This window comes from Dinoponera quadriceps, unplaced genomic scaffold, assembly GCF_001313825.1.
Source record: "Dinoponera quadriceps isolate SergipeBrazil2010 unplaced genomic scaffold, ASM131382v1 scaffold141, whole genome shotgun sequence".
In the NCBI taxonomy this organism is placed as follows: domain Eukaryota; kingdom Metazoa; phylum Arthropoda; class Insecta; order Hymenoptera; family Formicidae; genus Dinoponera; species Dinoponera quadriceps.
The window spans coordinates 721,486-742,736 of NW_014554256.1; the positions used below are offsets into that span (position 1 = coordinate 721,486).

The 21,251-nt window shown below is 40.5% G+C and overlaps 6 protein-coding genes across 6 annotated transcripts; 3 read left to right on the forward strand and 3 right to left on the reverse strand.

The window, feature by feature from the left end:
* Window positions 1–25: 25 nt before the first annotated feature.
* LOC106750767 (diphthine methyl ester synthase) lies at window positions 26–1,656 on the reverse strand. The gene is made up of 4 exons (XM_014631359.1): window positions 1,226–1,656; window positions 907–1,083; window positions 482–803; window positions 26–293 (listed from the first exon to the last, which is right to left on the reverse strand). Exons 1-4 carry the CDS (start codon window positions 1,358–1,360, stop codon window positions 79–81), a joined length of 849 nt encoding a protein of 282 aa, XP_014486845.1. The 5' UTR covers window positions 1,361–1,656; the 3' UTR covers window positions 26–78.
* Window positions 1,657–1,869: 213 nt separating this feature from the next.
* LOC106751060 (protein EMRE homolog, mitochondrial) lies at window positions 1,870–4,264 on the forward strand. Its single transcript, XM_014631868.1, has 2 exons — window positions 1,870–2,483; window positions 2,829–4,264. The coding sequence occupies exon 1, from the start codon at window positions 2,128–2,130 to the stop codon at window positions 2,398–2,400; it is 273 nt and encodes a 90-aa protein (XP_014487354.1). The 5' UTR covers window positions 1,870–2,127; the 3' UTR covers window positions 2,401–2,483; window positions 2,829–4,264.
* Window positions 3,896–13,011, reverse strand: LOC106750571 (protein flightless-1). Its single transcript, XM_014631049.1, has 22 exons — window positions 12,608–13,011; window positions 12,259–12,369; window positions 11,440–11,678; window positions 11,198–11,359; window positions 10,899–11,119; window positions 10,602–10,818; window positions 10,227–10,468; window positions 10,048–10,136; window positions 9,876–9,946; window positions 9,537–9,783; window positions 9,188–9,373; window positions 8,791–9,105; window positions 8,174–8,346; window positions 7,960–8,086; window positions 7,472–7,594; window positions 7,168–7,371; window positions 6,780–6,901; window positions 6,445–6,696; window positions 6,226–6,352; window positions 5,848–6,030; window positions 5,639–5,752; window positions 3,896–5,487 (listed from the first exon to the last, which is right to left on the reverse strand). The coding sequence occupies exons 1-22, from the start codon at window positions 12,668–12,670 to the stop codon at window positions 5,353–5,355; spliced, it is 3,723 nt and encodes a 1,240-aa protein (XP_014486535.1). The 5' UTR covers window positions 12,671–13,011; the 3' UTR covers window positions 3,896–5,352.
* A 654-nt stretch (window positions 13,012–13,665) lies between these two features.
* On the forward strand, window positions 13,666–15,562 carry LOC106750996 (mitochondrial import receptor subunit TOM22 homolog). Its single transcript, XM_014631755.1, has 3 exons — window positions 13,666–14,093; window positions 14,449–14,554; window positions 14,653–15,562. The coding sequence occupies exons 1-3, from the start codon at window positions 13,977–13,979 to the stop codon at window positions 14,853–14,855; spliced, it is 426 nt and encodes a 141-aa protein (XP_014487241.1). The 5' UTR covers window positions 13,666–13,976; the 3' UTR covers window positions 14,856–15,562.
* Window positions 15,563–16,037: 475 nt separating this feature from the next.
* LOC106751880 (39S ribosomal protein L17, mitochondrial) lies at window positions 16,038–17,341 on the forward strand. Its single transcript, XM_014633126.1, has 3 exons — window positions 16,038–16,372; window positions 16,829–17,039; window positions 17,119–17,341. The coding sequence occupies exons 1-3, from the start codon at window positions 16,175–16,177 to the stop codon at window positions 17,250–17,252; spliced, it is 543 nt and encodes a 180-aa protein (XP_014488612.1). The 5' UTR covers window positions 16,038–16,174; the 3' UTR covers window positions 17,253–17,341.
* Window positions 17,322–20,580, reverse strand: LOC106751875 (2-oxoisovalerate dehydrogenase subunit alpha, mitochondrial). The gene is made up of 8 exons (XM_014633113.1): window positions 20,194–20,580; window positions 19,478–19,642; window positions 19,050–19,245; window positions 18,816–18,977; window positions 18,286–18,430; window positions 18,002–18,205; window positions 17,582–17,845; window positions 17,322–17,489 (listed from the first exon to the last, which is right to left on the reverse strand). Exons 1-8 carry the CDS (start codon window positions 20,248–20,250, stop codon window positions 17,408–17,410), a joined length of 1,275 nt encoding a protein of 424 aa, XP_014488599.1. The 5' UTR covers window positions 20,251–20,580; the 3' UTR covers window positions 17,322–17,407.
* Window positions 20,581–21,251: the final 671 nt, after the last annotated feature.

The window sequence follows — 21,251 nt, forward strand, 5'->3', positions numbered from 1 at the left end:
GGGATACAACGGATAATTAACACAATTAACAAATGAAAACAATTAACTTTATTGTTCAGTAGGTGAAAAGGATAAAGTCTATCGCGTCATTTCTCCGAACTGACTCCCCTCGAGAGCGTAATGCCTCAGAAACTCGATCTCGAGAGGGTGCATCTCTTTGGCCGGTATGACGAGACAATGCAGCGGTGGTCCCAGATTGACACTCGTCATATCCCGCAGAGAACAGGCAACGATACGTTGATCCTCGCAACCCACTCGGGCTAGGCCCACCGCTAAGCATTGATCCGTAAATTCTGTCGAATATGAAACAAGAAATATTACTTTCGCAATGAAAATGATATATCAACATCATTTCACTTAATTATTACGACTAAGTGTATTATTGGCCGATTCTATAATTGGAGTCTGTTATTATCAGCTGACTATAATTTAGCTGTCTGCCACTGCCATATGTTTCTAAAGATCACTCGCAACTACAAACCTGTACTCTGATCGTCCCGAATCTTGTCGCTGAGTATCTCTGTCAATTGGCCAGCCGCTTCATTGACGCTCATGTACTTAGGAGGCATGTAATCCTTTTTCTTCTTCAAGATGCTCTCCAAAGTGGGCTCTTTAACTTTGATATCCAAGAGGCACAGTGTGTGCAGGTTTCTTCTTCTGTTAGAAGCTATCCTTTCGTAGAAGCTGTCTGGCCGCCAAGTGTCGGTCCAGTACGGAATCGAGACGGTTTCTCCGTACGAATACAACTGCAAGCCGCAGCAACCGACTGCGGTCAATATCGACGAATTGTGTATAACTTTTACCTGATCAAAGAGTGCATTATTGTTGGATATCAACTTTGTCTCTGTCGAGCTTACGCAATTATAAAGTAATTTTGATATTCCTTGAAAGTACAACAGGTATTACCTGTATATTCTTTTCTTTCGCACGAAGTACCAAATCTGTATGCGTGGTAGCGCCAAAAGGATCCCCTACAACTAGGAAAGCGACATCCTCGTCTCTTCCTTCCGGCAGTATCTCGTCCGCACAGCTTTCCACTAATTCACGGTCGGCTACGATCAACGAACGTCCGTAGAATTCTTCCTAAACATTAAAATATAATAATTATATCTGATACATTTCAAGCGGCACGAATATGATTATACGCTTGGCTACATGAAAATTTATCCAATCGCTTCGTCTTTCACATCTGTAAGAGATATCGCTGTCAAATAATAATACAAACCAAAGTTTCTCGCTGCACTGTCAAGATAGAAGTATAAGATTCTAAGTATACACGGTCGCACCTCTTAATGATCTCGAGTCCTTTGACAGTGACATCCTTCGCATCGCCCAGTCCCAATCCTATTAAATAAAACATGATTTATAATCGGAACTGACATTAATCGGAGGGTAGCCTGAGAGAGAGAGAAGACACGCCAACGTTTTTCGTAATACCGCTACAAAGGCAGCCATATTTGGTCTGTTCTTTTTAGATGCACTGCTTCATATTTCAGCAGTGCAGCTAAAAAGAACAAACCAACTCTTGAGGCTTGTGCACAGAACGCGAAAACCAACGACGTAAATTACATTCCGATATTCACCGCTACTGCTGTGAAAATTAAAGAAATTGTTAAATCAATATAATTAAGGGCGATGTGAGTCGGATTATTTATACATTTTGTGACTAGAGGACCCGAACTAGGGTTAGAGTAAGATCTCAAATATAATATAGAAAGATAAGTTTATTATATATATATATATATATATATATCACTCGCGACACATATGTTATCTTGATTATATAAACTCACCATTACGTTTATCGACATTTTTGTAAGAACGAGTCAATTTGTTGGTCTGTTTAATATTGTTATTAGAAGAAAAAGAAAGAGAGGTATAATGCTGTAAGATGAGTGTGTTGTGACTAATTCTCTGGTAAATGGTTACTTCGCAATAACTCGAATATCGGTCTATATATTATATATATATATAGTTTGATCTATATATACGTATATATACATATGTCGTCGATTCTGACCGGCACGCAAATTCCGAAAAAGGAGCGCACCGTCCGCTGTCATCCGCAGACACGGAGACAGAGTACAAAAGTGAAGAGTAAAAAGTAAAAAAAAAAAAAAGAAGAAGATGCCCCTGCATCGAGTGAAGTCTCTGTTTCGCGGCATGATCACCTTCAAGAATACGAATGTGATAACCAAGTCGTACCTCCGTTCGGCGATCACCACACCATCCGGGGCGATACTGCCCGAGCCAAAGAGAACGCCATTCAGCCTTCTGGGCGTCGTCAGCAGCGTCGTGTTCGGCCTGCTCGTTGGTGCCACGATCAGCAAGAATGTAGCAAACTTCCTCGAGGAGAACGATCTCTTCGTACCGTCCGACGACGACGACGACGACGATTAGTAATGACAGAACGGCCATACAGCATTCCATTATAATTGTTGAAAGTATACAGCCGTGTTTTAGAGGTGTTTTTGACACTAATGGTAATTTCTCCGATGTTCTTCTCTCTCTCGGATATTTTCTTTGCAATTATAAGCGAGGCACGAGGTCGCCACGAATCCATCCATGTAAAGAAACTGTCATTTCTGTTCTTTCAAGTTTTTAACATATGTGTGTGTGCGTAACTAGAAGTCTGGTATTGTGAAGTATAATCAGTGTTCATTATGTTCGTGCAATATATTTTAATTGACTATTAATCTTAATTTGACTATCGATACTTGAGATGTTGCGATAGTTTTTGTTAACAATATTAAAATTGTGATTATATATATGTATTTGTGAATGATACTAACACGTTAGAATTTTATGGTTCTCTGACTTATTTTCAGAGTCAAGTTTGATGTCACAGAAATGCAAGATAGCAATTGCACGACGTCAAATAAATGGAGAGATATCTCTTCACTTGCACAATTTAGGTATATTATTCAAGACACTTATTATGATGCCTGAATAATTATGTATATATTATTATCATAGAAATATATATTTATACAATTGAAATGTTAGCGCATAGTAGAGCTTAATATAAAATCTTTTTATTTATGTATAAGTCATATATATATATTATTTATGCATATACATACGTATGTATATATGCATAAATAAATTGAACTGTGTTAAATACAACGTAAGTAATACAAAAACGCATATTATGGCATCTGTACAATCGGGCAGCATTATGAAAACAGATGTACATCTGATTACAGTTACATATATCTCTTCTCAGTCTTCGATTAATATTCACAATTCTCAAATGCGTGTAATTTTTAATAAATCATTTAAGGTAAATGTACCAATCTCCCGATGATTAAGCGCGCTATGAAAAAACGTTACATAAAATTTAATTGAGAGAAGAATCGTTTGACGCGATTAACATGTAAATTAAAGGTCAGACTATTTGCGTTGAAAGTGAAGATAAATTAATTAAATATTTTCCATAGTAAATATTTCATAAATGACAAGTTTTACAAAGCAAGTACACCGATAACTGGACATTTGTTTTATGTACATGAATTTTTAATAGTTAACGAATTAAAATTATACGTTTAACTAAAAATACATCTTATTTATCCTTACAATTTGAAACAGTTCAATTATTCTTTTAATTAATTGATTACTTCTTACTGTCAGAATCAATAAAGTTAATTTCTAGCATTCGTTAGACTGACGAATAAAGTATTTATCATTATTGCGTTATAAAAATTATAAATTTATGGAAATAAGTGTCTGGATATTTAACTGAAACGTCAAGATGTAAGAAAAATTTATATTCTATATTGAAGATATTTTTATTTAAGGACAAAAAACGGCAAAAGTGTACAAAGAATCTATATTGAGGCATTGGTACTTTTACCTTATAATTAACGTATTTAATAAAAGCATAATGAATCTAGTAGAAACATAAAGGTCTATTTTAATTCTTTCGGAACTATACAAATAGATGTGTCTCCCTTACACGGAAAACCGACACTTTCAGAAGAAAACTATCATTAATATTACAATTCCATGGTAAAAATTTGTTATCACAATTTATCGAACGATTTAAAAATGTACAGTTGCATATTATTCGAAAAATCTTCGCCAAGATGCAAGAGGTAAAAACAAGTACGCAAGTCTAGTCGGTACGAAAATTCATAAATACGAAAGCGTGTGCATAAATAAATAAGTCTCGTTGAATACGCAGGACAAGAATTACAATTATCAAGCAAACAAGTCTCCTTTTTTTTAGTATCGCGTGACTTGAAAGTATAGTAGAAAAAAAAAAGAAACGCATCACAGAAAATCTCGTTGGATATTTGTCTAAAATCAACACAAGCACGATGTGTATTGAACAGACTGATACGTGATAGAACTTCAAGGTTCATTCGAAAACACTGTCTGGATGTCCGACTGACACTTGAAATTCGGGCTATCCGGAGATTCAGGTTCCCCAAGACAGTCCCTAACAGTCGAAACGTCGGACCCGGATTCGGATGCCGGACAGATTCGCGATAAACCAGATCCCTTTCGAAGATTTGACAGTCATTAAATCAATATTTTTCAGCATCAATTCAGTGACTTAATCTGACTTAATCAAATCCGCATAGCTTGGATTATCCGGATCACCCGAACAGTGCGGTTTTGAATTTCCTGGTTGGAACCGATTATCGGGATATCCGGATAATATCAGATATTCGAATACTCGTGGAAGCCCTAATGCGTGGTAACAAATGCTCAAAAGAGTACCCTCCGCGAAGAATTACTTAGTAAGCCAAGAACAAAAAGAAATCACGAAGAGGCTCTATGTATTAAATATATCGTTATTTGCTGAGCAATTATCGCCTCTTTGAATGGGTCTGTAGACTTGAAGACACATGAACTGTACGCTTTCGTAGGAACAATGAAGTCGACATTACGGTAAACGTCCCGACAGCCGGATATTAACGACACAGAGTCAAAATTAACTTTTAAAGAATATTGGATATCTCAAGATATTTCATGCCTTAATTGTATAATTAAAGAAGTGCGGAAATCTCTCGTTAACGTAAAAAATATGAGAAGTTTTTAAATTATCTCAGAAACAATGAGAATTTGCCTCTCGATGTGTCGTTTAGTCATGTGAGAGCGTTTTTTCAGTCTGTATCTTCACGTCTGTGATTGTAAAAAACGTTTCTCAAAAATGCACAACGATTCACAGAGATTATTGCGGCGGATTGACTTCTTCCGATATGTAAAGCATGAGTAACAAAGAGAGAGATAAACAAGATCGTGACACGTTACAAACCTACGGTAAGAATGTTGCGTTTGTCCTGTCTGCGTGTAAAACTACTTCTCGTACATATAATAAGCGTATATGTGACAACTGACTCGTTTCTACTGCGGCGGCCTCTTGTGTGAACCCCAACCGTGAAAGCATTTTGTGAATCTCCTAGATTCCTTACCTTTAGCAGTCAAGAATAACTTACGAGGCTTCTCGGGTTGCTTCACGCGCAAGTGTTGGATATACACCTGTGTGAGGGAGGAGGGAAGGAAAAACCATTGTTCCGTTAAAACACGCCGTCCTGTCCCGAGCACGCTCGGAGTTAATTCAATTTACCTCCGTGGAACATTTTACAACGCGTCCCTGTGAGAACCACGACGAGACTCTCAATTCACTCACCTGAGCTGATTTATAGGCCAATTTGATCTCCACCTCGGAGCAACGAGTGCCTAACCAGAGGAACACCTGCTCTCCATTATCAAGGATCATGATATCGTCGTCTGCTAAATCGTCCTGCAAAAAGAAAATATCGATGTCGATACCTGTGTCGCTATTCATTCCAAGAAATTGGATTTGGAATATTTTCTTTTTTTATGCTGAACACGTACCTGGCAGAAATCGGTGCATTTCTCGCTGATCGTGAAGTATCCCTTCTCATTGGAACATCTGAATAGTCTCGTGTAATTCATGTATTCCGCGTCGATGTCGTATGGCTTTTTCCCTCCAAGTGCCACCCAGAAGAAATTATCGGGCTCCTCGCCTTCATTCAGCACTTGCAAGCTTATCCATGGCTGCATATAATTGCCATTGTTAATGTTTACATACACAAATTTTAATATACAAAAAAAAAATATATATATATATATATATAAATGCGCAAATATTTTTATAAAAATATAAAAATATACAAGTATTACAACAAAAAAAAAATTAATTCTTAAAATAAGTTCTTTAGAATTTAGCTACAAAAAAGATTTACAACTCACGGTGTTAAACATCTCTTCCGCAACTTCCGAAACCAAACGCGCGTCCTCGGGATCAGATTTCGAGCCGATCCACGCGTACACAATGCCAGTACCGTCGTCATTGTTGAATGGCACATTTAAGAGGTAACTATGGACAGAAGAAAACTCACTTGCATATTGCATCACGATGGATGGAATACAATCGTATCATATATTTGTGGCATTCAGTGTCGGTCTCACCAGAAAGCAGAATTCAATAAGGTCGAGTCCGCCGGTATCTGAATAAGACGAGTACACAAGGCGCTGCCGTTACTTCGTAGATGATAAAACTCCACTTTGTTGCTGCCGGCGACCTTCGGCTGCTTACGCTTGCCTTGGTGAATGATGAACTTTCGTTTGAAGTAGCTCATGAATTTCAAATTCTCCTGCTGCTGATGCGTTCTCACGACTTCCAGATTTTCGCCAAACAACGACTTAAACTTCTTCTGCAGGCTGAAACAAGAACGCAAGTGTCGCTCGTCTCGTGTCAGATAACCGTCGAATAAGTAATCCTGTATTTATTAATATATTCGTACCTGAACGTAAAAGTCAGCCATCCCATGTTCCCTGCGTCTCTACCTTGCCAGAAGTACACCGTACATTGATAATCGTCCTCGTATTGTTCGTCGCCATCTTCGTTCTCCGCTATGTCTAACGGCTGGTCCGATCGAAAGCACACACATACGGGTGTATTTATCGCAGAGTTTAACGCAGTTTAGGTTATTTTCGAACGCGAATAAAGCGTAGTCTACAATGGGCGGTAGGATTATACTCATAAGAAGAATAAGAAAGTAACCAATCACAGTCGAATGTGAGGAGAATAATCGACTATGATTGGTCAATTTCTTATTCTTCCTTCGTATAAACATACTCCTCCTGCCCATTGTAGACCACGTTTAAGGCGACACACAGACCGCTACATACCATCCAGCACCGGCACAGGAACACGTAACAATCCGCGCTGTAAAAATGTCCCAGCTCCTCCTCGGGCAGCCGCACGAATTTCTTCCCTTCCAACACCAACGCTTCCATTCCCTCCAGATCGTCGTTCCATTCCGTCATGAGCTGGTGCGCCTCGGCAGCCGACATCAGCGGTTGCCGCGGCATAAATAAAGCGGCCAGGTCAGCCTGATTGAACGACAGGAAATTAGTAGAGATTCGTAAGAAAGATCAACGAGGAAGCGAGAAATGACGGGACCTGTCTCGTACGAGATGCACCGACACGTACCTTCGCTTCCTGTTGCTTAGCCCACTTGGTAAGATCCGCCCCGGTCTTAGCGACCGACTCGGCCGTTCTGGTGAAGTCTACGGCGATCACTTCGTCCCATCCGGTGAATTTCGATTTGAAGATCTGCGAATTGAACGGACGGTAAATTACGTCTCAACAAAGGAAGCTTAAAAATCCCTTGGATTTTCGACTTCCGCATTCGTTGTGCATTTATCTCCAACGTTTCGTGAACAATTCAGCTCACCTCATCAGGGAGAGGAGTAATCTGATGCTGATAAAATTGCCGAGTACGGTATCAGGTTACTCTTCCTCTTCCCGATGAAGGGAATCGAAGTGTCCACAAAAGTTGGAGGCAAATTCACGAAATACGCGGCACCAATCCAGAAGCCAAACATCTCCAGGAAAATTCAGCATTTATTGACATCGGAAAAACCTCAAATGTCAGATTTAACGCAATGTTAGTCTTCGTTGAACATAGATGTGTATACCTGAGACTCTGTGCCTTCTTGCAATCGCGTTATCATCGCGTATTCCGGCCTTTCTATCATGTTGAATAATTCTTGAGACAGTTTCACAGCAGCGGCGCGCACCAGTCTCGTTGACTTCTTGCCAAACCTGGTGATCACACACGTGATCAGTTTTTCGTATCGTTTTGACGATCGTACGAGTAAATGTGTACATATTTAATATACGTATACTTACCAAACATACACATCCAGATAGCAATCTAATATATACACGTTGCGGTTGTTTAGCAAAGTATTTGTTAACTTGCTGTGAGGAACCTCAACTTGGGGTAGTTCCAAGTAGCCCATCCCGAGCTGAACTTGGTACAATCTGGGCACAAGAGGCATGAAATTTGGATCCACGTGTTCCTACATCCACAAAAGTAATGCAATTAGAGTCGTCGTAATAAAAATGAACAAATTTTTTAAATATGTATGATTCAACAAAATAAATTATATACATATCAATATTAAAAAAAACTTCGATATTATACATTATAATAAAAATGATATCAAATAGTTCTATCTTAAGATTATTACAAAATTGATAAAAAATATACGTAATTTTGATTCAGTTTAATGAATACTACGAGCCTGCGAGATTTCAAACTGTTTTCTAATAAAACATCTTGTATATAAATTTTATTCTAATTAATAATCCCCCAAATTCAGGATTCTCTCCTCCTCAGTATCTTTTTCTCTAATGCAATATTTAAAACCCCGAGAAAGCGTTCGACGTAATTTCAATTTATGTTCGTATTCACGCGAAACTATCCTTTAAACTGTCGTTACACTGTAAAGAACCATGCTTACGACAATGTGCCGATCTTTTTGTTCGTCCTCCTCCAGACCTAAGCGGAGGAGGAAATCCTCGGACTCCGCATTCATGACTTCCGTTATGATCTCGGCCTTGTTCTTCCGTTCGTTCTTGTTGATCTTCTCCGCCATCAATCGCGCCTTCGACTTCAACGTGCTCTTCGCTTTCTTCCCGTACCACATGAATATCGTGTTACCCGTGTCCAGAACGAACACATAATCGGGATCCAAAGACTCGAAGCCGATCGGAACCGGTTCCAGGTGTATGGAGGCTCCCGCTGCGTGCACTCTGTACAAACGAGTAATCGCCGGCTGGAAGAGAGAGGACGCGAATTTGAACACTTCGAAGGAGATGAGGTACGATATAAAGAATAAAAAAGAATCGAACGCTCACTGTGTCCTCCACCGTGTAGAAGCCGGACGACGTGCGGCCGCCTTCGATGTAAGTGATGCCCGAGTCGAATAGCATCAGAAACTCGTCCGACTCGTCTCCCTGCTCCTCTCTGATCGTCCGACACTGCGCGCCCAGATAGTTCCTCAGGTTTACTGCGTGGATCGCGGCACACGCTCTTTTGTCCAACTGCAGGCGTAAACGTAAAGTTCTCGTGAGCAAACCAATCCGAGGAACAATCCCGGAAACGATCGTCGATCACCGGCAATGATCGTTCGCGGCGGAATAACAACGCCATAATGCTCTCGCTCGGTCTTCACCTCTGTTGTGTCGGCTTAAAAATACACCGTACCGTCGCCTTTTCTCCGATCCAGAAATAGATCGCCCAGGTCAACGATCCACCCTCGTCTATCCCGGTTTTGAGGATGATGTAGCAATCGCCCTCGTAAAATTTGCCGTGTGCCACCTCCTCGATCTCGTTCGGCAGGAAATTCTCGATCTCCCAGATCGACAGCCCGGGTATTTGGCCGGCGTCTTCGTCGAAGAACTCCGAGTAATCCAGCGGTGGTTTCTCCAAGGCCTCGTCCCATCGCTTGGGCCTGAAAAACGATCAACGGTTGATTAGCCGTCTACGACGAGGTAGGCTTCTATTCGCAATATCGAAATCCAAAGATTCGCAAGCTCTACGCACTTCAACGATTCCGCTTTCGACTCTTCGCATTCTTTATCCTTGTTCTTCTCTTTCGCTATGTCCTTCATTCCCTGAGGGCGATCATAAATTACATTTGCTTTTAGTTTCTTTCTTTTTCTACACGAATATCACCGTGTGATTTACTGTGATATAATTAGGTGAGAATGCGTACCTTAAGTATCTTAGCCTGGTCCTGATCAGCCTCCTCCTGATCTCTCCTTCTCCGGAGACGCATTTTACGCGCGATCGGATCTTTGCTATCTGCAATCGAGAGGAATGAGAGAGCTTACGTAAAAAATACCCCCAAATCCCCTCCCTGTGATTTGCCAATGGGATCGTGTCGATACGTACTGGCGGCTTGAACGGGAACTGGCACATTAGCACCGGCCAGACGAAGCTGATGCTGCAACGAGAAATCGATGTTGTAGAACTCGATGCCCGATCCTCTTTGTACTTCCAACGGTTTCGGCGGCATCACTAGATTCGGATTGTCCCTCAAGTCCAACTGTTCCAGGTCGGTGAGGAGATGAATGGCGTCGGGTACAGTGATCAGACGATTCGACGTCAATATTAATTGTTTCAACGCACCGCACCTGAAAAGAGGACTTCGGTGTTCTTCTCCTCGTTTTATTACGTTAAAAAGAGATATAACTACTCGATATATTACAAGATGAGGTAGAAAAGATGAAAAAAAAAAAAGAGAAGAAAAAGGAGAATGATCGTCACCTGCACAGCCCTTCTGGTATCATTTCTAAATGATTATTGGCAGCGGAGAATACCTGCAGCGACGATAACTTTCCAATCCCAGAAGGTATGCCCTCGAAATCTAATTCGTTATCATTTAAATATAATCTCCTTAAAGTAGAAATCTTGCACAGAGAAGCTGGTATTGCACTTAATTTATTTCGAGACACGTTCAGAGTCTCCAATTTCGTCCATAGCTCTGAAAGATACATCTATCTTGTTATTCACACTGTGAGACAAAGCTGTGATAGATAAAATACTGCAAACCAATGTATTTACCGATCGCCATTGATAGTTCCGTTATCTGATTGTCGCTAAGATTCAAACGACGTAAGTTCGACAGGGAATAAAGCGCGTCAGGCACTCGGGGCAAATTGTTCTGCGATAAATCGAGTTCCTGTAAATTGGTTAAGGTTTCCAGACTAGAAGGTATATTATTCAACGTTCGTTGCGTGTCCCGCATCTGCAGCGCAGTCAGATTCATCAGTGATGGCAATTGTCTGAAATAAATTTGTAAGATATGTCACAATCTCAAAGAATATTCTTGCTGTAAGAAAAATTAACATCTTCCCCCCCACCTTAACTGAAAGTGGCCTAAGGGATTGTGATTCAAATTTAAAGTCTGTAAGTTGGCCAAACGACGGGTCTGTGGTGGCACGGTTTCCAACTTATTGTTACTAAGATCCAAGAACAATAAGTCTGTCAAGTGGATGAACAGTGTATTTGGTATAGTCTCAATACTGAAACAAAGAAGCAATCAACTCTAATATTTCCTTCTGGTCATAAGCGATTATAATTTTTTTTAATCGATGATACAAACTGATTATGGCTTAAGTTAAGGTTGAGCAAGGAACGTGCTCTCTCTAGGCCTTCAGGTACTTCCTTCAAATTGTTGTGACTTAAATCTAAAGTTGTCAATTCCTCTAAGTGAAACAATTCTGCCGGAATACCACTGGACTTAATATTGTTATGCCTTATGTTTAACGTTCTGAGACATCCCAATTCTGTCAATTCTCCGTACAGCCTTTCTAGTTTGTTTTTTACAAGAGACAGATGTTCCTGATGGATAAATCATTATATTATTATATGGTATTAATTATTCAAGTAACTATTGAATTAGATATATCGGTAATTATGCAGTAACAGAACCAACTTTACAAATGGTCTTGAAATATGTAGTTTATTAAAAGTTATGATTGATATTGAATTTCACTTATCCTTATGCAGAGATTGTTGCTATTTTTTCTATTTTTAATTTTAGTATTTAGAGACTCATCAATTTAGCAAATCTTCAACCTTCTAAATTGTGATATAAATCAACTAGTTAACTTCTTTGATTAGTAACTTTGCCATTTTTTACCAACAAGCAACTTGTAATTTTGTATCAAGATTACTCGAGTAACCTAAAGGTAATCATTACTAACATATTCTAAGGTCATTGAAATCTATAATCTGCTCTCTCTTTATCACACTAACTTAAGAAGATATGTTAGTGTGATAAAGAAAGAACAGATTATAGATTTAGACTCTCGAGAAATAATGTCAAGATATCCTTGATGTACAAATAAATAAGTTGCAATACGGAGTTCAAAGCGCGCGATATATTCACATTATTATATAATTCGAAATAAATTCTTACCAATTTCAACAACTTGCCCATCTCCTCGGGAATCTCGGTCAAATTTGTCTTGTCCAATTTCAGCCATTGTATCCCAGTCATAAGACGCACGGATTCAGGAAACTTGCCATCCTGCAAGAATCAAAGCAATTACAATTCTACAATCAACTAGTATTCCTGCCATCCTTAAACCTTATGACCGAACTGTTAGATACCACTCGACAGATCCAAAACACGGATAAACTTCACGCGACAATCACGAACGATGATGTACACACTTCAACCAGAGATTACACAGATAACCGGGGATCCCAAAAGTGCCTTTCACAACACCCCAAAGGTTAACCTCGCTGAATCCCCGACTACTCACGCCGAAGTCGTTGCTGCTGAAGTCCACGCCTCGCACGAACGGCAGGACCCCGGTGTTCGCCATTGTACTCGACGACGACGTCGTCGTCGTCGACCGATGCGCGACGACGCGCTAGCCCGAGACACAGGATACCAGTTGCGCCGAGTGATGTATCGCGGTGCGCCGCGTCCATCGACGGACGGACGGATTGTCGCGCCGCGGCAACTTCTCTCGCCGCTTCGGACGCGACAACAATGGCCGGGCTGTCTCGCGCTTCACTCCGTCAGTCGCACCTCCTCGCTCGTCCGACCGGACACCGAACAATCGACCATCACAAACGACGGAATGACTCGGAACAACGGACACCGGATTGCACGAATGGTAACGAGGGCGCGGCCATGTTGCACGGCAATGGTGTTTACAAGCAAAGTTGGCGGCACTGCTATTGAGGCGTTCACAACTCGACACCCGAGTCCCCCAGATATCCGGTGCAGCCCGGTATCAGACTACGGATTGAGATCGAATTGAATCTGACTAATCAGCGCAAAGTTCACTGAACTCGAGCTTAGTGAAGTCTAGTGAACTTCGCGCCGATTGGTCACATTTCAATCTCAATCTCCAATCTGCAGCCTGATATGAGCTCAAGGAGGATCGCAGGACATTTTTACGAACGGCCCGACCTGCAAATACGGCGTGCGGTTTGCTGATCTTTGAAATCAGGCGCCATGTTTACGCTGAACAGCGAACGGAAATTCTCGGCGAGTTCTGTCGCGCGTCAGTGAACCTGCGTTTGACGGAAACCAGGAGACCGATACGCACCTCGACCCGTCTTGATCGTCGACGATTCGAGCGACCCGGTTCTCGCGACGAGTATATCATCACGAGTCTCGTTTCGCACCGTCGCGTCTTGCGCGCTTCTCGCGCGACCTTTCAACACCGTTCCGCGACGTCGCGTCGTGCACGCCGATACCCGCCGACGGCGTCGAGTTCCCCGCGTTCTCCGTGTCCAGCGTCCACGGGCGGACCTTCCCCCGCAGGCAGGTACGAGTTTCCTCGAGGTCTCGCGTCGCCCGCATTCCCGGTTAGTTTTATATCGCCCGCCCGGAACTTGAGTCGCGTTGTACCGGCGCTTCGTCGGCCGGAGCACGCTCCTATCGCTGCTGAGGAGACAGAGAGGGGGGAGAGGTAGGAGAGAGAAAGGAACGTGTCGGTAGCAAGGGGAAGAGAGAGAGAGAGAGAGAGAGTAAGTAAGAGAGAGTGGAAGAGGCGAAAAGGAGAATTAAACATCGTTCCGTGAACGTGCTGCTCAACGTCGATCGGGCTGCCTCCGGCTGTAAATTCTCAGAGAAGACGAGCCGGCGCAACGCGCGCAATTCTCACACGCGTGTATATGGCTTCAGTTGAGGAATTGGACCAGGTTGACAGCGGCATGGGCAGCAGCTCTCCCGCGCGTTCTCCCGAGGTGAAGTCGCTCCTTCCCGAGGACGGCGACGAGGATGACGAAGAGGTATTGGCGACATAGTTTCGCGATTCTCTCTCCGCTGCTGGAGAACCGGTGGATCGCTCAAACGACGAGGTCGTTGAACACACCGAGCTCTCGCGAGACGTAGCTTCCGCACGCCATGTGTCTCGGGTCTCTTGCGAAACGCTAGATATTGCGAGGAGGAAGCGAGGGTGGTTAATGAGCGTCCCGAGGATCACGTGTGATCCCGGTGTTTCGCCCCGTTCCTTCCCTACCGGGATGTGTAATACGAAAGATAATCGCGTAATGCTGTATCAGATGATTCAGATAATTCAGATACCATGATATGAAAGTAATTGTATTTTATTTGTTCTCCTGATCGACTGTTTCCTATTCTTAGGATGAGAGCTTGTCGGAGAGATTGTTGGGGCTCACTGAGATGTTCCCTGAGCCGGTGCGCAATTTGGGGTATAATTTTGGGACTTGCCTATTCAAGTGTGTGAAAGGTAATCACTGGTGTTTTAAAATACCATTATTTGTGTGACGGATAATTAAAAATACATAAGGCGGACATGAATAGTGTGAGTTTCGTGTAACCTTTCAGGTCTATACGCATTCTCGTGTTCAACCACATGGATAATCTTTAGCTCATCGACCATCCTCTTCGCGCCGATTATCTTTGAGATGGAGCGCGCACAGATGGAAGACATGCAGCGCACTCAGCAGAAGCAAGTTCTTTTAGGCCCTAACACTGCTCTGGCGTCGACACCATCCAGTCTTCCAATGGCACCGCCTGTCCAACGATAAGCCATTACATCGCCATTGCCACACACACACACACACACACACACACACACACACACACACACACACACACATAGATACAGCTATAGATACATATAGGAATTTCTAAATGATAAATCAAGTCGAGCCCGGCTCAATTATTTATCGGCACAACTTGTTCGTACCTTACAAAAATTTTTACACAAATGTCAAGTGTATCGGACAATTTGTATGACTGGTGTAAATCAAGCGTATGCGATTTGCCTAACTGAAGTGATCTTTGCAAAATAAAATTCGCAAATGGGGTCGCTAAATGTGACAAGTTGCAGCATTTATCAGTCTAGTCTATCCTGTCTAAACACACACACACACACACACCTACACACATGTGCACGCGTTCGCATATGCGATCATTTCCCTCTACTGATTTTTACCGAGAACCGATATGCTGGCGGTATCACGCGGCATTTCGTTGTTTACCAATGCATGAAAGGTGTCGCATAAAATCGCGGATGTAGCATTTAGTTGACCAAAAGACAACACCGACCTTTCGTTTGCTGTGAATATAACGGCAGCGCGCGAATCTTGCGACTACGCAATTATTTATCATAGATACTACACAAATTTGTTGCGCGTAGTTTTATCACATCGCGTATGTTATCTTCTTGAATACATCTTGTCTGTTGTAATTTCAAGTGAACGAATAAAAGGTATAATGCAATAACTTTTAATATCATTCTCTTCGTTATTGGCTGAGTAGGTTAGCGTGAGATCAACTTTGTACATATAATTTTCTGGTGTTAATATCACTGTATTGTTTGATCTTCTGTAGGGTCCGTTTCAAACTATTACAATATACCCAGAATCAATATAAATTTTTTTATAAATCAAACTATATATATATATATATTTATATATTTATATGTAATGCTTATACAAAATATGGCAATCCAGAAAATAGATGTTTAGTTGAGCGAAATTATTTTTGTTTTCATTCAACAGTATTTTTCTCCTCTATGGATATATTATATAATAAATTAGGTCTGTTCATTTTCACTGCACCGCTGAACTAGTGCGATAAGTTGAAATGAGAAAACATATACTTGTCTCGCTTCAACTTATTGCACCGCTGAACTAGTGCGATAAGTTGAAATGAGAAAACGTATACTTGTCTCGCTTCAACTTATTGCACTAGTTCAGCGGTGCAGCGAAAATGAACAGACCTATTGTTATTAGCTAAGTACAAGATTGCGCGCACGTATGAAATGTGATCGAAGCGCTCTCACGTGCGTAGTCGTGGAAGGAGAAGTTTAGGTTATAAATGCAAGATTATAAACGCAAAGATGAACCAAGCAAACATTGATAAATTGGTGTCCAAATTGAGATTCAATGTCAAACCGGATGCGCGACGGTTGCGAAATATTGACGGTCCGGAGGGACGACTTCGCAAAATTCAAAAGATCTTGACAGCGTTAATCAAATACGAGCGGGTCGAGTTATTTTACAACAAGGCCGACGAAACTAGAGGTTATGTGGAACAGGTAGGGATATCTCACGTTATTTACATTATTATTTACATTATGTTTTTTTCTTCCAACGAACTTGAAAACTTTTTTACAATTCTTGATCAAATTTTGTGATTTTTTGTGTATTTGTTATCGTAGCATGCTTTTAGTCATGTATAATCTATCACTACCCGAAATATTTCAACGAGTTCTTGATAGACTGGCCGGAGAATTATACAAAATAAGTTTTTCCAATTTGAATATGAATAATGGATATCGCATTTTCTGGAAATTTCAAAGCTCACTGCTTATTAAACAAATTAAATTAAAAATATACAACTTTCCTTGTTCATGTACTTATCTAGTGTGATCCATTGAGAGACCATGTCTCGAAAATATAGGTTGACTAATACCTTACTAATATAATTCAGCTAAAACACTAAAAAGATTATCGTGTGATTTCGTCATTTTGGTGATCTCGTCATTTTGCAGCTGATACATGAAGCGATACGTCATGGACCCGCGCATAAAGAGACAATGGAGTTGGCCAATTTCTGGATAGCCGAGAAACAATTGGTGCACAAGCTGTTCAAAGTTCTCGTGCCAAGATATCAAGATTACACAATCTCCTTTACAAAACTTCACAAGGCGGCGAATATTTATCCTGGGGTGCCGTATGAGAGAGCGATCTTAGAACTCAGAGGTAAGCTGAGTAAAGACACTTTCTGACAAATTGCGTGAAAAAACTATATCTGCTTATTCTTCTAATTATTGTACTTTAGGCAACATATATCCAAGTGTGGAACAATACAATCCGCACCGGCGGAATTTGCTTCACAATCTGCTCCTCGATGCGGCAAGGAAGGAGTATCGAATGGAGAAGTACAAAGAGATCGCGGACAACTTGAAACAATAGGAGCGGAATGCAAGAGAGGGAGCTTTAAGCAACGTAATTGTACAGTTAGTTCAAAGCGCATTTTATTAAAATAAAAATACGAAAATATACACACAAATTTCTCTCATCCCGCGCAACGGATGAATATATCTTATAAAAATGTTAAAAACATCCCTCTATTTCGGGTGTATAAAGGAACTTAGCGGGTAGTGTTCCTTGAATTCCTCCAGGTGCTTTTCCATCGAATCCATTTGATTTCTAAGAGATACAAGATATACGTCGGAATCGTCGAGAGAAGTATCGATAACTAATTATTTCAATTAGTATAATTTGTGTACGCCAGCGTATACCTGATATGCTTAGGAACTTCCTTGTAAACATCCGTGAATAGTTCTCTCCAGTGTGGTTTCGACTTCGTTTCCGCCTCCGCAAAATCACGGAGCACCTGCTTCCTTATGGATTTCACCAAATCTTGCTCCCGCTCCCGACACCACAGTCCGCGTGATTCCAGATATAAACGGAACTTGGCGAGCGGTGTGTGATTACTCCACTTCGCGATCTCGTCGGCCGAGCGATAGGCGGTGGAATCGTCGGACGTGCTGTGATGTCCGAGCCTGAAAGAGATATCTCGCCCCGTTGCGTGATTTCCGTCAATTATACGGCAATGCGTTGGATCGGATTACACAAGATACTTCAGCAGGCGAGAAAAAAAGGAAAGACCGTACGTAAAATCAATGATATCGAGATGACTGAGGAAAAGTTTCGGTCACCTGTAAGTCATCGCTTCTATCAAAACTGGCTTTTGCTGTTCAACGCATAGGTCCTTGGCAGCTTTTGTAGCAAAGTACACCGCCAGCACGTCGTTACCGTCCACTCTGATCGTGTTCATTCCATAAGCCGGACCTTTGCCCGCTATGCCGTCCCCTTTCAACTGCTCCTCGACTGGTGTGGAGATGGCGTACGCATTGTTCCGACTGGTTGACATAATTCCGTCTATGTATTATATACGTATTTCAGAGGACAAGGGTCAAAATGTGAACCGTTGGGAAATTACCAGAAGAAAATGATAGGACACGATAAAGTGGCTGCAAAGTTAAACGCCGCATGAGCGTCGCCTTCGCTCGTCGCACCGTCGCCAAAGTAACAAACCACGCACGCCTTCTTTTTGTCCAATTTAAAGGCGTAAGCGGCACCAGCAGCTGTGCGTAACAACGGATACTTTTATACGTATAATTTCAAGATACTTTCACGATCATTGAAATGCCGATTAACGTTATTTTAGCACACTGAAAAAAACATTGCTATGTTTAATATTTGTTAAGGAGTATTGTAATCATTTATTTACTTAATTCAAATAAAACGATCAACTACAATATTCTTTAAACATTTACTTGAACACAGCAATTTTTTTCAGTGCAAGATTCTCGCAAATTTGCGGGTATCAAGTGTGCGATATGTTTCTTTTTCTTTCTTTTTTTTTGCAAAATAACGATGTTGGGTCTCCGTGAGTGAGATTTTATTCGTAGAAGTCCCCAGCCCGAGCTGCAATTTTTAGATGATACGGCAATAAGTAACGAATACTACCTTGCGGTAATTGAGTTGTCAATGGAGACGATATGGTCACGAAATTTAACTCTTTCGAGCCGTAGTGTACCGGCATTTGCCTGCCTTTACCGTCGTCCTCGCAGTTGCCGTAGCATTGGTTCATGAACTTCAGCAATGGGTATCCACGTTGCAACAACACACCTGTTACAGCAGGTGCAACGATTATTCATCTCGCAGAAATGTATTTGAAATATTATATTGGATATTTCGTACCGGCTTCGCGGTACTGAGCGTAAATCATGTCATCCAGCGTTAAAGCGTTGGCGGAACCGATCTGCACAGCCTCTTCGCCGGTGTTCGTCATATAAAATGAAATGCGACCTTGCCTCTGAGATTCATACAAGATCTTGTCCATCACGCTTATCGCCGTCATATCACGATACATTTTTAGGAGGAACGAATCTTCTAACTTTAATACAAAAGTAATACTCAGTTCTCTTACGGTCCCTATCACGGTATTATGTGACTTTTGTAGTTACAATTATATGATATATACAATACGTATATATTGTAGCTTTTGTTTTAATTCAGGATTTAACGTCTGTAGTTAGTATTTGTTGATGCATCAGATGGTACATGTAGCATTGTTTGCCCAGAAATTAAAATCTAAAGTAACGCAGAAATCTTAGAAATAATCGAACCTTTCCAGGTAATTTAGTTTTCTCCAAGGGCTCCAGAATCCTATATATAGGAATGGGCTCATAGTTTTCTTGATTAACGAATTGGATTTTACTCGTGAAGGTATTGTTCACTCCTATGAAACTTGGTTCATACGTGTGTTGTTTTGTGCTACTATATTGCTTTATCTAAAAGAATAATAAAATAATATTAGAAAGAAATCAATCACGGAATCAATAACATACGATGTTTTAAAAAGGAAACTCTATAAGAAGATATAAACAATGCATATAAATAAGTAGATATAAACATATGTTCACTTAATTGGCTAGGTTAGGTTAGCAAGTGTCAGAAACTTTGATAAGATTCTATTTTTAATCATAAGTTTAATAATCACTTTAACTTGTTAGAAATTAACGCTTTTTGCGTCAAATATTTGATATCTTAAAAACAAAGACTTTGCGAATTTATATTTATTTAATATTTTTTTATTAGTTAAGCAAGAGCATATGCGAATTTTGTAAAACCTTTTTGAATTATCTAGTGCAAATGTATTTTAATTTGAAAATATTATTATAACGGTTAGTGAAAAAGTGATAAAAATGCACAATATAAATATACGATTGCATGAAACAATGATAATGATATAAAGATTAATTACAATGGATATTATGGATGGATGCGTATTATCACTGTAAATGTAAAGAATTTATTATTATTTGCTCCGTGTGCAGGATACCTGTAGTAAAACACGTCGAACACGTGGAACAGTTTGGAGCAAGTTTTTTACGATCATCTTGTATTGCAATCAAGTATCGAGCATTAATAACAGAACGAAGAAAATTTATGCCGAGTTTCTTACACTTTCACACATTTATACGTGGCACACTTGCCGTATCTCACAAATTGAATTGATACATTTAATTTTATTTCCTGATTATTCAGCCTTTTGTAATATGCAATGTGTATAAAAGTCAACGTGTACTAATAATATTCGTGTCGTGCGTTAATCACAGATACATTTTCTTTCCACACTCACGTGGTCTTATGAGCTTTAACCCTTTTAGTGCCGGGAGCCGATATATAGGCTCCTGCTACACCGGCGAGAAGTGCCAGAGCCGATATATCGGCCCGCACCTTGTAGCGCTTTACTATTCGCATTGCGAGAGATCTCTATCAAAATAAATTTAAAATACATTATAAATAGTCTAATTTCATTACGAGAGAATTAAAATAAATAATTTTTAAATATTGCTTTTCGTTTGGTTTTTATGAGCCTTTTACCAAATCCTAGTAAAATCGGCCGGTTATCTTCGCATAAGCACCTCTTTTTCGCCCGGCACTAAAAGGGTTAAAACGCCGTTTTCAGTCGTTTGAGGTCTGAGCGCTACACGAAGGCGGGCGCTACACGGAGGTCGTTTCCTCGGTGATTTTAGAACGATTGCAAAAGCGCATCTAAACGATGAATAAACGGAAACGGTTAACTTCTGTATATTATTTGCACATGCATCAATTTGATCGGAATTATCTTATGACGATGAAAATGATCGTAACTCTCGTAACAAAGTTCTCAAAAGGAAAAATTAATTCTTGTAACAAAGAATTCGTTATATCGTTATTTTTGTTAAAAAAAGAAAAAAATAACGAATCGTCTCAATTTTCGCTATTTTTCCTCTGAAATTGTGAAGATACAGTTTGGCGTACAGTTTTATGCGGGTACGTACACATATATTGGAAAGAAAGTAGATATTACATATGATAGTGTTCTATTATATGAACTGTAAAAAGAACTCACGC

Excerpts from the sequence above, each read along its gene's own strand:
- LOC106750767 (XM_014631359.1), bottom strand. The coding sequence starts at position 1,360 with ATGTTTTATTTAATAGGATTGGGACTGGGCGATGCGAAGGATGTCACT. Across the intron at positions 1,084-1,225 it reads CAGTGCAGCGAGAAACTTTG|GAAGAATTCTACGGACGTTC; the intron begins GTTTGTATTATT and ends TTTAATGTTTAG. Across the intron at positions 294-481 it reads TCGGGACGATCAGAGTACAG|AATTTACGGATCAATGCTTA; the intron begins GTTTGTAGTTGC and ends CATATTCGACAG.
- LOC106751060 (XM_014631868.1), top strand. The coding sequence starts at position 2,128 with ATGCCCCTGCATCGAGTGAAGTCTCTGTTTCGCGGCATGATCACCTTC.
- LOC106750571 (XM_014631049.1), bottom strand. The coding sequence starts at position 12,670 with ATGGCGAACACCGGGGTCCTGCCGTTCGTGCGAGGCGTGGACTTCAGC. Across the intron at positions 11,120-11,197 it reads TTAGGCCACTTTCAGTTAAG|ACAATTGCCATCACTGATGA; the intron begins GTGGGGGGGAAG and ends AATTTATTTCAG. Across the intron at positions 10,819-10,898 it reads GGAACTATCAATGGCGATCG|AGCTATGGACGAAATTGGAG; the intron begins GTAAATACATTG and ends TGTATCTTTCAG.
- LOC106750996 (XM_014631755.1), top strand. The coding sequence starts at position 13,977 with ATGGCTTCAGTTGAGGAATTGGACCAGGTTGACAGCGGCATGGGCAGC. Across the intron at positions 14,094-14,448 it reads GCGACGAGGATGACGAAGAG|GATGAGAGCTTGTCGGAGAG; the intron begins GTATTGGCGACA and ends TCCTATTCTTAG. Across the intron at positions 14,555-14,652 it reads CCTATTCAAGTGTGTGAAAG|GTCTATACGCATTCTCGTGT; the intron begins GTAATCACTGGT and ends GTAACCTTTCAG.
- LOC106751880 (XM_014633126.1), top strand. The coding sequence starts at position 16,175 with ATGAACCAAGCAAACATTGATAAATTGGTGTCCAAATTGAGATTCAAT. Across the intron at positions 16,373-16,828 it reads CTAGAGGTTATGTGGAACAG|CTGATACATGAAGCGATACG; the intron begins GTAGGGATATCT and ends GTCATTTTGCAG. Across the intron at positions 17,040-17,118 it reads AGCGATCTTAGAACTCAGAG|GCAACATATATCCAAGTGTG; the intron begins GTAAGCTGAGTA and ends ATTGTACTTTAG.
- LOC106751875 (XM_014633113.1), bottom strand. The coding sequence starts at position 20,250 with ATGATCGTAAAAAACTTGCTCCAAACTGTTCCACGTGTTCGACGTGTT. Across the intron at positions 18,431-18,815 it reads GACAACTCAATTACCGCAAG|CTGCTGGTGCCGCTTACGCC; the intron begins GTAGTATTCGTT and ends TGTTACGCACAG. Across the intron at positions 17,846-18,001 it reads ATAGAAGCGATGACTTACAG|GCTCGGACATCACAGCACGT; the intron begins GTGACCGAAACT and ends TATCTCTTTCAG.